Source organism: Phocoena sinus, chromosome 1 (assembly GCF_008692025.1).
Source record: "Phocoena sinus isolate mPhoSin1 chromosome 1, mPhoSin1.pri, whole genome shotgun sequence".
In the NCBI taxonomy this organism is placed as follows: domain Eukaryota; kingdom Metazoa; phylum Chordata; class Mammalia; order Artiodactyla; family Phocoenidae; genus Phocoena; species Phocoena sinus.
In genome coordinates this window covers 133552427-133564521 of record NC_045763.1, presented here as the reverse complement: position 1 = coordinate 133564521, position 12095 = coordinate 133552427, and the positions used below count along the sequence as shown (strand labels likewise).

General features: G+C 42.8%; 1 protein-coding gene across 1 annotated transcript in view; it reads right to left on the bottom strand.

Annotated features, from left to right (window-relative positions):
* BRINP2 (BMP/retinoic acid inducible neural specific 2) overlaps positions 1–12095 on the bottom strand; it is a 117595-nt gene that overhangs the window by 14589 nt on the left and 90911 nt on the right. The window contains exons 3-4 of the mRNA XM_032614638.1: positions 7886–8076; positions 6563–6771 (exon numbers count right to left, since the gene is read on the bottom strand). Coding sequence (XP_032470529.1) covers positions 6563–6771; positions 7886–8076 — 400 coding nt within the window. The remainder of the gene's footprint in view (positions 1–6562; positions 6772–7885; positions 8077–12095) is intronic.

Genomic DNA, 12095 nt, shown 5'->3' with positions numbered 1-12095 from the left:
TGCGAAGGCATGTTCAGGAGAGGGAAGTAGGTGGCAGGGGCTGCAGAACCAGCAGAGGCGTGTGAGTTCACAAGGGTGTGCTGCAGGGGGACCTTGCTGTCTGGATCTGCTGTGTGTTAAGGCAAAGAGATGGCCTCCTGTGGAACACCATTACTATCAGGACACAGTGGTCAGGTCAACCCTATCAAGGGGGCAGCGCCGTGGCACAGCATGCCAACACCTCCCTTTGCTCCTTAGTCTAGGGGTGTGTCCTTGGACAGGTCACTAAACTATGTGGAGATGAGCAGAGCGGGGAGAAGACACTAAATGCCTTGTTTTTTTTTCATGGTTCTCTGAATTGCAACCCATGGGGAGAACCCACGGTGTTCCCAAACAGAAACAGCTACAGGTCAAGCAGCTCAGTGGAAGCTGAATAATCATCTCTCATTCCACGTGGGACTGAGGAGTTCCAAGAAGAGGCTTCCGAGGATGGTGGCCCTTCTCTGGAGGAGATGGGCAGTGGCTCTAGTTCTAGAACGTGCATCTCCAGGCACTATAACAGACGTGGGTTCGAGTGCCTGCCCACCTCTCACGCTATCACCCACAGTCCTTGCTAAAGAAGTGAATCCCGTGAGCCGTGGTTGAGATTATGTAACCCCCTCTCTTTGTGTTGGCCTAAGATGAGTCCTGAGCCAGATTCTTTCTCTGGGGAATTTAGAACTGTGATACTGAGAGAAAAAAGAAATTTAAGAGTTGATTATGGACACTTACAAACTTCGGAATAAATAATTATCAAGCACCTACTATGTAGCAGGAACTGAGGATACTACAATGAACAAGAGAAGAGTCCCTGTCCTGAGTGCACTGGCTGAGAGACAAAACAGAAGATTACGTTCAGCCAGGGCCAGAGTCAGCTTCAGAGCTAGACATAGCTAAAGGTGGGCTGAAGCCACTGGAGTACAGAAAGTCTAGAATAAACAGAGGAAAGAACAAGAGATGCAGGAAAATGAAGCAGGAAGAGATGAAAAAGTAGAGGCGTGTTCCAACAAGAAACAGAGTAACCTGGGAGTGTTACTGTCCTTTTACCACACCTATGTGTCTGGATTGGATCTAGTGTCTTGTTCTTAGAGACCTATGGTATCCTTCACCAGAGTTCTCTTAACAAATCATCTTGATACTGCATCCACCTTGTTTCTTTCAACTTAACATGCTTATGGGCACTTGCACACACACTGAGAAGAGCCCAACCCATGTGAAAAGTGGGGTCAGTGACTCATTCATTCACTCAGCAAACCTTTACTCATTATCCATAATGTGGCAAGCTCTGTACTCTCACTGGGAACCAAAGATGCCTGAGACCCGGTCCCTCCCATAAGAATCTCATAGTTTCAGAGGCTCTCATGTTAGCTAGCAATCAGTTCAAATGATAATCCCTATAAGGGAGGCATGTGTTTGAAACACTGAAGAGGAACATTTAACTACCTTGGGAGTCAGGAAAGGCTTCACGAAAGAGTTACCTTTTTGAGCCAAGCGAAGAAGGGTTAGGAAAAGCCACTCAGGTGAACAGACGAGGATTGTAAGCAAAAAAGACAGCAGGTACCAGGAAGGGAGACACAAGAGCATGGCATATTTGAACAAAGACTAGGAGGTAGATAGGACTGGCTTACATGGTATAAATGGGAAGTGAAGGGTTGAGGGGGGAAACAAGAGTTGAGAAGAGTGTAAAAGGAGCATTTGGAGCTGAAACTAAAAAGACAACAGGGACAGTAGGTCTTCAATTGCCTTCCCATTTTGTTGAGAAGAGGAATTATCCCTTTTCAAGGTCCGTTTGTGCTGTGGCTCACGTCCTCTATACATTTTCTAATTTGAACTTCCCAGAAATCCTTCACGTTAGAAATTATTCTGATCGTTCAACAATTTTAGAAGGAGCAAATGGGGGCTCAGAGAAGTTTGGTAACTTGATCAAAGCCTCGCCATGAGCTGTGGCAGAGCTCAGACTCGCGGGTTCTTTCCAGTGCCTCACACTGCCGCCCTGGATGGGAGGCGGTGGTTTGGGCTCTGTCCCATGTAGTCAGAAACCACTGAAGGATTTTAAGCAGGGGAATGATACGATATGACGATGTGCACTCATGCGAGCAGCATAGATCGTGAATCAGGGAGAAGAGATGAGAATGCTGATGGGAAGACCAGTTATGCGAGAACATCAGGTAAGCGTGATGAGGTTGTGAATTACAGGAATGGCCGTGGGCATGACGAGGAGGCAAAGGGTAAGCTGAAGAGAACATGCAAGGGAGTGATTATAGTGATGGACCAAGAGATCTAAGTTGGGCAAAAAGACAATAAGGCCATGGAGGGATGAGAGAAAGTGAAAAATTGGTCAGGTCAAAGGATAGGAAGGGACATTAATGGGACCATAGAGTTACTGACCCAGGCCTACCTTTCACGAATGGATAAGACCAATTCTTCTCCAACCTTGACACAGTCCACTAGAGGACTAAAGGGTGAGAGGGCTTCCACAGAGTTCTGTCTTCTTGGTAAAACCCACTCTGTGCTACTACAGTTCTTTTTTCATCATTTTAAGCTGCCTAAGATACCAGCCTCCCAAATGTACCCTAGCCCGTCTGAACTTCCATCTTCCTCCTCTCTCAGACTCTCACTCCAGACACTGGCCGTCCCCCAATCTGACCCCTTTTCTTAACTTAACCTCCATCATGCTCTCTGGATCTCATGATCACTCCTCAGCAAGAACATCTATAACCTCAATCTCTTCTCAAGAGTCCGCTTCACCTTTTCCTTCTAAGCACAACCTAGCAGCTCTGGAGGATGTGGTTTCCCCTGCAGTCCTCTCTAGCAGTGGCTGTCTGCCTTCCCACACCTCACACTGGCATGAAGTGAGCTGGGTCTTCCACTGTGATGTCCTGAACACTGGTCCTCCTTCCTCTCTAAACATGAGGACTATCACCCACTACTCCTCTGTGTTGCCATCTATTTTTGTCACTCCCCCTCCCTCATTGAGGATTTTCAGTGTTTAGCTTGCTCACCACCCTCTTTCTTACCACCACCCAGGTCTGTATCATTCCTGCTGACGTCAGCATCCATATAGGTGATCCTTTAATACCCAGCCTCCCAGTCCCCTGGCCTCCTCACCTCCTTATCTTGTCCTCTATCCAACCCCATCTTAGGCTCCCACGCCCATGGCCGTGCCCCAGAACCTGACCCTCTGTAATAGCAATATAGCAATATAGCATTACACACTTGTACCTCCTCTACTCTCTTCCCTGTAACAAGTCATCAAATCTACTTACTCCCAATCTTTTGACCTGGCCAACTTTTCACTTTCTATCATCCTATAATGGTCTCAGATCCCTTGATCCACCACTGTAATCACTCCTTTCTATATACTCTCAACTCCCTTGCCTATTTTTTCTTTCATCTTGTACACACACACACACACACACACACACACACACACACACACACCCCTTGGTTAAATCCAACTCTCCATCTCTCCCATGCCTGTCTGAACAAGACGTGCTGAATGTAGCTGATAAAACTCACAACGCCGCTGACAGGCCTCATGTTGTAATTATAACCATGAGTCTCAAATGAGTCCTTGGTGCCACCCAACAATCCAGTCCATTTATCTGGTCATCTAGTCAGTTGATGACCTTAACTCTGAATGACCATTTCATACATTCTTTTCTCAACAATTCCTTCTTTCATTTAGCCGTGGACTTTGCTTGTTTCATCAAGGAAATGGAATAAATCAGAAGAGAACATCCGCATCGTCCCATTGCCACATGTGCCATCCCGCTGCATGTGTGAGCTGTGTGCTCTGTACAGCCTCTGCCTCCAAAGCATGAGGTGTTCATGGTCCTGTGTGAGACCTGCTGCTCCACTTGTACCTGGAATAGCAACCTCTCTCACCACCTCGATTGCTTCTGCAATTATCTCCTGTCTCTCTGCACCATCACTTTCCCCCTCTCTACTGAGTCATTTTAATCAACATACCAATATTCTGGAATACCTCCCATTTTAAAAACAAAAACACAAGCTCCCTTGATCCCCCATCAGTCTCCAGCTATCACATTTTTTCTATTAGCCTTTACAGCAAGACCTTTAAAGAACTGTCTCTACTATTCTGATTCCTCACTTTGTTCTCTCTTGAACCTTCTCCACTCAGCCTTTTATACCCTTCACGCCACTGAAGCTACTCCTATCTAGGTTACCAGTTACCTCCATGATGCCAAGTTGAAGGTCAGTTCTCAATCTGACTGCTCAACAGTTGCCTGCTCCTTCTTTTGTGAGTCACTTTCTTCACATGGCTTTGTGATCCAGCTTTGGTTCTCTTCATACCTTTATGCTCTGTCTCAGCCTCCTTTGTTGAATCCTCCTCGTTTGGCCCATTTCTGAAAACTGATGTGCTTCACAACTCAAAGCCCTGGGGCCACTTGATTAGCTGCATTCAGTCCTTGAGTGATCTCATCTCCTCCTTTCCCAAAGTTTTAAATACCAACTACACATGTGGATATATTTGTAAGCCAAACTTATATCTCCAATCATGACATTTCTCTTTAAATCCTGGTGTTGATAACCAACTGCCTCTTAGATATCTTTAGTTAGACATCTAATAGGAATGTCAAATACGATATGTCTAAAACTGAACCCTTGATTTATTTCTTTCAGATCTGCATCTCCCCCTAGTGTTATCCTCAGTTAATGAAATCACTGTTCATCAGGTTGCTCAGGCCAAAAATCTCACGGTTAATCTTGACTCCTTTCTTCCAATTTCTTAGCTAACGCTCAGTAGGCTCTACCATCAAAACCTGAACCTGTGAATTTCTCGCTACCTGTATAGCACCAGCTTTGTCCAAGCCACCACTGTTTCTCACCTTGACAGTGAGAAGGACTGCACTGGTCTCCAGGATCCCTCTTTCTCCTCTCTTCCCCGATCGGTAATACCCTCATGATCCAGGCCCTGCGACCACTGTAGCCTCATCTGCCACCTTACCTCTCTTTTGACTCCTTCCAGCTACACTACCGGTGCTCCTGGATCATACCAAGCACACTCCCACTTCAGGGCAGTTGCCCTCACTCCCCGCTCTGTCTAGAATGCACTCACTCAAGATATACATGTGACTCACTCCCTTGCTTCATTCAGACCTCTGTCTGGTCTTCCCTAAAGTAGTACCATGTCCCCATCACCCTCTAGCTCCTTCCCTGACTTCATGTCTTTATACCATTAAGCCCGCCTGACACTGTTCATGTATTTAATTATGTCTGCACCGCTAGAATTTCAGCTTCGCGAGGGCAGGGACTTCGTATGTTTTGTTCACTCTTGGATTCTCAGTATCCAGAACAGTCCCTGACACATACAGGTGTTCGGTAAGGTTGGGATTGGCACACTACTATATGTAAAACAAATAATCAACGAGGACCTACTGTATAGCACAGGGAACTATACTCAGTACTCTGTAATAAACTGTATGGGAAAAGAATCTGAAAAGGAATAGGTATGTGAATATGTGTAACTTTGCTGCACACCTGAAACTAACACAATGTTGTGAATCAACTATACTCCAATATAAAATAAAATAAAAAATTTTAAATACTTATTGAACAAATGAGTGAAAGAATGATAAAACTTCCTTGTGAGTCTTGGATGGGATGAAAGCAGGATGTAAGACAAGACTGAGCTCTCCTCAGCGCCCTAACTTTATATTTAGAAGTAGAATATCCAGTGTTCTCAAGTATCTTCACTAGTCTTCCCTCAAACAACATGAACTGTCCTAGAAATCTTCTAGTTGTCAGTAGAGAACATGGGATGAAAGTTATAGTTATTCAAGTTACAGTAACTCTTGAGCTTTTTCAAACATACACGAAATCATATCACCCCTCTGCTTGTCTTCTACTGCACTTTCTCACAGCCATGTGACCTGGCTCCAGCCTACCTCTGAATTCCATCTTGTACCAGCATCTTTCTTGTTCATCTCACTGCAGTCACAGCAGTCTTCTCTGTGTTTCACCAAGGCACCACGCTGGTTCCTGCCTCAGGGCCTTAGCACTTACTGTTCCCCCTGCCTGAACACCCTTCCCTCGGATCTACACACAGCTGACTTCTAAGGATTCAGATCTCAGCCTCGAAGTCTAAACCCAAAGTGCCCTCCCTCGACCAATCTGGCTAATACTCACTGTTCCCCTCTCTCAGCTCAGGAAATCTGTACCTACGACTCGGTCTTTTCCTTATATCACTATCTGGAATTACTGGGCTGATTTTTTTACTTGTTTATTATCTTCATCCCCCACCAGAATGTAACCTCTGGAGAGCAGAGCCCTTGTCTACCTTTCACCACAGTCCCTCGGCTGGAGCCTGCCTTAGGGTAGAAGCCACGTGACTATTTGCCGCAGAAGGAAGACACAGACCATGTTTTAGGGCTGGTTTAGGGTTGTGCCCACATCAGAAAGCTGCTTTCCCACTTCCATCAGTCAGGCCTGGCTCACTTGGAGCCAGTTAACACCCAGGCCTCCCTCTGCTTTCTCTGCCTGTCTGCCCTCCCTCCCCCAGGACCTCTCAGGCCCTTACCTTGATGGCCCCTGTGGCTATCTGGATATGGTGCAGCCGTCGCAGGGTGCTCTCTCTGTCGATGAAGTAGGAGGCTGCCAGCTGGTGCAGGATCTCCAGGGACACAGCAGAGCTGTTCCCACCGCCCCCGACTATAGGGGCAATTCCTGCCACCTCTGACTTTCGGCTCAGTTTCCGCTTGTCCACAAAAATGGTCAGGGACTCTTCTCCTACAGCAAACAACATGAGTGCACCGGTGAGGCCTTCAGCTCCCTAATCCCCTACCAATAAGAATGTGAAAACCTTCGCCAGGGGAGACCGAGCTAAGAGGGAGCCCACGGCCCCTGCTGACTGCTGACGGACTCTTCTCATCCCTACCACGTTCAGAACAATGTCATCAGGCTGCGACACAGGATAAGGGCCCCACTGCCTGGGAGGCCCTTCGCCTCCTCCCTACTTCTGTAATCTCCCAAAGCTCATCCCCCGCCCCTCCAGCTTATCCAGTTAACATCCTCTATTGATCTCTGTCTCAGGCAATCTACCTCCACGGGGAAGATAAAATTCTCCGTCTCAAGTTGTTGATAAGAAGTCACCGTGGCTATTTCTGCTCCCTAACAAAGGGCAAAAGCCTTGAAGCTCAACCTCCCTTTTCCCCATCAAACACTCAGCGCCTACCACATGCCGGCAGCTGGCCTGAACCCTTGGAGAGTTCCTTTTGTCCATCAGACAGTGAGCTAAATGTTATAATAAATCCTGCTTTCTCCTTGCCAGGGCAGAGAGAATGCTGCCTATTCCCAGCTCTCAATTCTGCGCTGGGTCCTAGCCATAGGTTGCGCCATCCCCTAGCCATAGGTCCCCTTCCACCTTTGCCTCCATCCAGCCCAAAGTCATTCTAATTGGTTTGGCTGGTTACCAATCTCTATAGAGTGGAAGCAGAGAGGTCAGGGACTCAGTGGACATTTACTTCTTTGCCTATGGGTCTCACTATTGTAGCCACAGCCAATATTAAGGTATGGAGAAACCTCGGGGTTAGATGGCTCAGTCAAAAGAAAAGTGGGAGCACCCACTTCTGGCAAGTGCTTAGTAGGAGTCTGTCTGTCCCCCAACCTCCTTACCCCACATCCCGTCCCCAGGAGGATGCTTATAAGCAATGTTCTGGGGTGAATTTGGATGTCAAGAGATTACACTGTTGACAAATGCACCAGAAAGAAAACGTTTCCCGGTCAATAACAGGCCAGGAAGAATAAAAGACCCAGGAAGAGTACTGAAGCTATAGTCAATGGGTCTTAAAGCTATTTTCGATGAGCTGGCAACCAATGAGTGTAGGATCGTGGTATTGCTTACCTCCAAGGGTGGCAGAAAGTAAGAAGTGAGTGCCGTACTTTTTGATCAGGTTTTCGGTGACCTGTTGCAGGTTGGGTCTCCTTCCGAGGAGGCGGATGTTCCGGATAAACTCTGGGGCAAGAGGCAATGGCAAACTAAAGAAGTCCTTCCTTTCTAGAGCCAGGCTGTTCACTTTCCAACGTGCAAACTCCCTGGAGGAAAAGTCGAGGGACAAGGAAAAGCTCACTGTATTTTGGAACAAGAGGCATAAAATCGGAAGCAGGTAATGTTCTTCCTCCACTTGCACCCCCTCATCTCCTGTCAGCATACATCTCTGCAGATGGAGGGACCACTGCCTGAAAGAGGCCCTCTGGTCTCTGATTCCCAGTTGGTAAGAAAGCCCTACCTCAGCTGATCTCCATCAGTACATGCTCCCATTGGAGAGTGGCTTATTCACCTGAAGGCAGTCATGGTAGTAGTGTAATGGGGAAAAACAAACAATGAAAATATTGGAAGTGGTTTGCTGGAATAAGATCTAGTCACAACTGCAACTCAGTGGATGAGTCACCTCATGGCCTCTGTTACCCATTTTGAAAGTCAGGAGGTGGGTTTAGAACAACAGCTCTCAAACTTTTTGGTCTCAGGACCCGATCACACTCTTAAAAATGATCAAGTCCCTGTATTTAGGTGGCTTATATCTAATGATAATTACCCCTTCAGAAATTAAAACTGAGAAAATTTAAATTTAGTTATCTATTATTTCATTTAAAGATAACAGAAATAAATCCATCATATATAACATAAATAACATATTTGTGTGACAGTCACTGTATGTTCTGGAACAAAACAGATTTAGTAAGAAGAATGGCATTGCTTTGCCTTTTGGCAAATCTCTCGAGTTTCTGGCTTAGCAGAAGAGAGCTGCATTCTCATATTTTCTTCTAAGTTCAATCTGTTGTGATAATTGTGGATATTCTTCTTTGGTACCACATGAAACTCAACAAATGTACTTTCTTAAAGGTTAATTACAGTGTGGAACCTGAAACCGTATCAATAAGCTTTTCATACTCAGTTACATTAAAATCCAGCGTTCTATATTGTACTTTGAATGGATCTTTTTACTCTTTATGATTTTGTAACATCATGTATTGGTCATCCATCTGGAAAATATGGGACCACTGAGTTATTCAGATCTTCCACATTTTGACACTTTTTATTATATAATATCAAAACATCATATTTGTTAATATCACCACAAATCTCAAGAAAAAAGTCTTTAAATATTGGAAAGCTGTCAAGCTCATGATGACAAATACAAGTTTTCCAAAATTTCAATTTTCATTTGAAAGCTTAAATTTTATCATTAGTAACAAATACTGTCAGTTACTTTCCTCGAAGAGGCAGGCTTGCTTCATTCTTTTTTTTTTTTTTTTTTTTTTTTTGAGAAAATGTCTGCCAAACACTGAAATCTGAATAACCATAGATTGTTGGTTGTTCTTTCAAGAAAAATTCAGTCCCATGAAAAAAGTGGCTAGTTCAACTCACAACTCAATCACAAATGTATTTTTCTCTGAGACCATATCATTCTTCAGTAACCTCAAACATGCTTTATATGTACTTTTCATCTCATCTTACAGAATATTAAAAAAGACATGTACTCATGGGTCAAGATCCAATAAAATTAATACATTTTACTGCTTCAAGGACATTCATCAAGTTAAGCATGCATGTATGTGTGTGTATGTTTAGGTATGTAATGATGAATACATGACTACTAGTGTCATTTGGTGAGACTGCCCTTATTTAAGTTAAGATGCCAGCAGTTTCATTCACCATTGCTTTTGCACCTTTATTGCAAATGTCAGCATGGACATCCTGAAAGGAACTAAGAGGATGTACATTTTGAGAAGCTCTATTCTAGAAGATGGCAAAGTTCCTTTCTAGTTCCATCTGGAATTTTAATCTTCATGCTTTACTCCTCGCTGAAATATCTGTATTTTAAAGGATGAGATTTAAATGATCATATCCACTAGTAAAAAAGGGGTTTTCCATTGCCTCCCAAATTATACTAGTAAGGATCAGCTCCACTGCCTTAGAAAACCACAAAACGTAGTCTTCTCAACTTTCTCACCCATCCCAACTCTGCTCTTCATGACAGGGCTAAACCTTGCCCTAAACTTCCCCCCAAATCCATGAAGTACAAATGACAAGTCCACAGAAAAAAATTAAATAATTCAAAATAAATAAATAAAAAATCAATGCCCATTTGAGGCTATAGAACTCCCCTATCTAATTCTAGAACCTAAGAGAGTGGGGGCATGTGCCAAACATTACCAGGGAAACAAAGGAAAAGGGATAACTGATAATTCAGGGTTCTGACAAAGCCTTTTAAAATTCCCACTGTGTGGCTTTATTTATCTAAGCAGGTAAGTTCATAATAATACATTATCTTTTATTTCCTTTGTGGAGGAAATGCTAAACTTTAAAGTACAGGGTAATTGTCAAAATATTTTCTATCCCAAATCCCACTGCAGCATAAAGAACAGTTGCTTGAACTCACTTCTTATTGGCTGGAATGGCCAATCAAAGACATAGAGCAGCTTATTAAACAAACAAACAACAACAACAAAAAAACCCCCACAAGATCCAACCATGTTCTGCAAACAAGACTCACTTCAGCTTTAGGAACACATACACTGAAAGTGAAGGGATGGAGAAAGATATCCCATGCAAATGGAAATCAAAAGAAAGCTGGGGTAGCTTATTTCAGATAAATAGATGTAAAGCCAAAGATCATTATATAATGATTAAGGGATCAATTCATCAAGAAAATATAACATTTATAAACATTTATGCACCCAACATAGGAGCACTGAAATATGTAAAGCAAATATTAACAGATCTGAAGGGAGAAACAGACAGTGATACAATAATTGAAGGCAACTTCAATACCCCACTTTCAACAACGGATAGATCATCCAGACAGAAATCAGCAAAGAAACATTAGACTTAAACTATATGTTAGACGAGATGGACATAATAGATATTTATAGAACATCCCATCCAGCAGCAGAATACACTTCTCAAAGGCACATGGAACATTCTCCAGGATAGATCATATGTTAGACCACAAAACAAATCTTAGTAAATTTAAGAAGACTAAAATCATATCACACATCTTTTCTGACCACAATGGTATGAAACTAGAAATCAATTACAAGAAGAAAACGGGAAAATTCACAAATACATGGAGATTAAACAACATGCTCCTGAACAACCAATGGGTCAAAGGAGATATCAAAAAATATTTAGAGACAAATGAAAATGGAAACACAAATACAAAAACCTGTGGGATGTAGTAAAAGCAGTTCTAAGGGGGAAGATTATAGCTATAAATGCCTACATTAAGAAAAAATAAAGATCTTAAATAAACAACCTAACTTTACACCTCAAGGAACTAGAAAAGAAGAACAAGCTAAGCCCAAAGTTAGTAGCAGGAAGAAAATAACAAAGATCAGAATGAAAATAAATGACATAGACACTAAAAAGACAATAGAAAAGACCAATGGAACGAAAGGCTGTTTTTTGAAAGGTTTAAAAAAAAAAAAAAAGGCAAATTGTTAGTTATACTAACCAAGAAAAAAAGGAAAGAAGACTCAAATAAAATTAGAAATGAAAGAAGAGACATTACAACTGATATCACACAAAGGATCATAAGAGACTACTATGAACAATTATACACAAAATTGGACAACCTAGAGAGAATGGATACATTTCTAGAAACATATACATATAAAACCTACCAAGACTGAATCATGAAGAAACAGAAAATCTTAACAGTCTAATTACTAGTAAAGAGATTGAATTAATCATCAAAAACCTCCCAACAAACAAAAGTCCAGGATCAGATGGCTTCAATGGCAAATTCTACCAAACATTTAAAGAAGAATTAATACCAATCTTTCTCAAACTCTTCCAAAAAATAGAAGAGGAGGGAAACTTTCATACTCATTTTATGAAGCCACCCATACCTTTATACCAAAACCAGACAAGGACATTGTAAGAAAATAAGATTACAGGCCAATATCCCTGATAAACATAGATGCAAAAATCCTCAACAAAATATTAGCAAACTGAATTCAACAGTACAATAAAAGGATTATAAACCTTGATCAAGTGGGATTTATTCCAGGGATGCAAGGATGGCTCAACATCAAATCAATCAACGTGA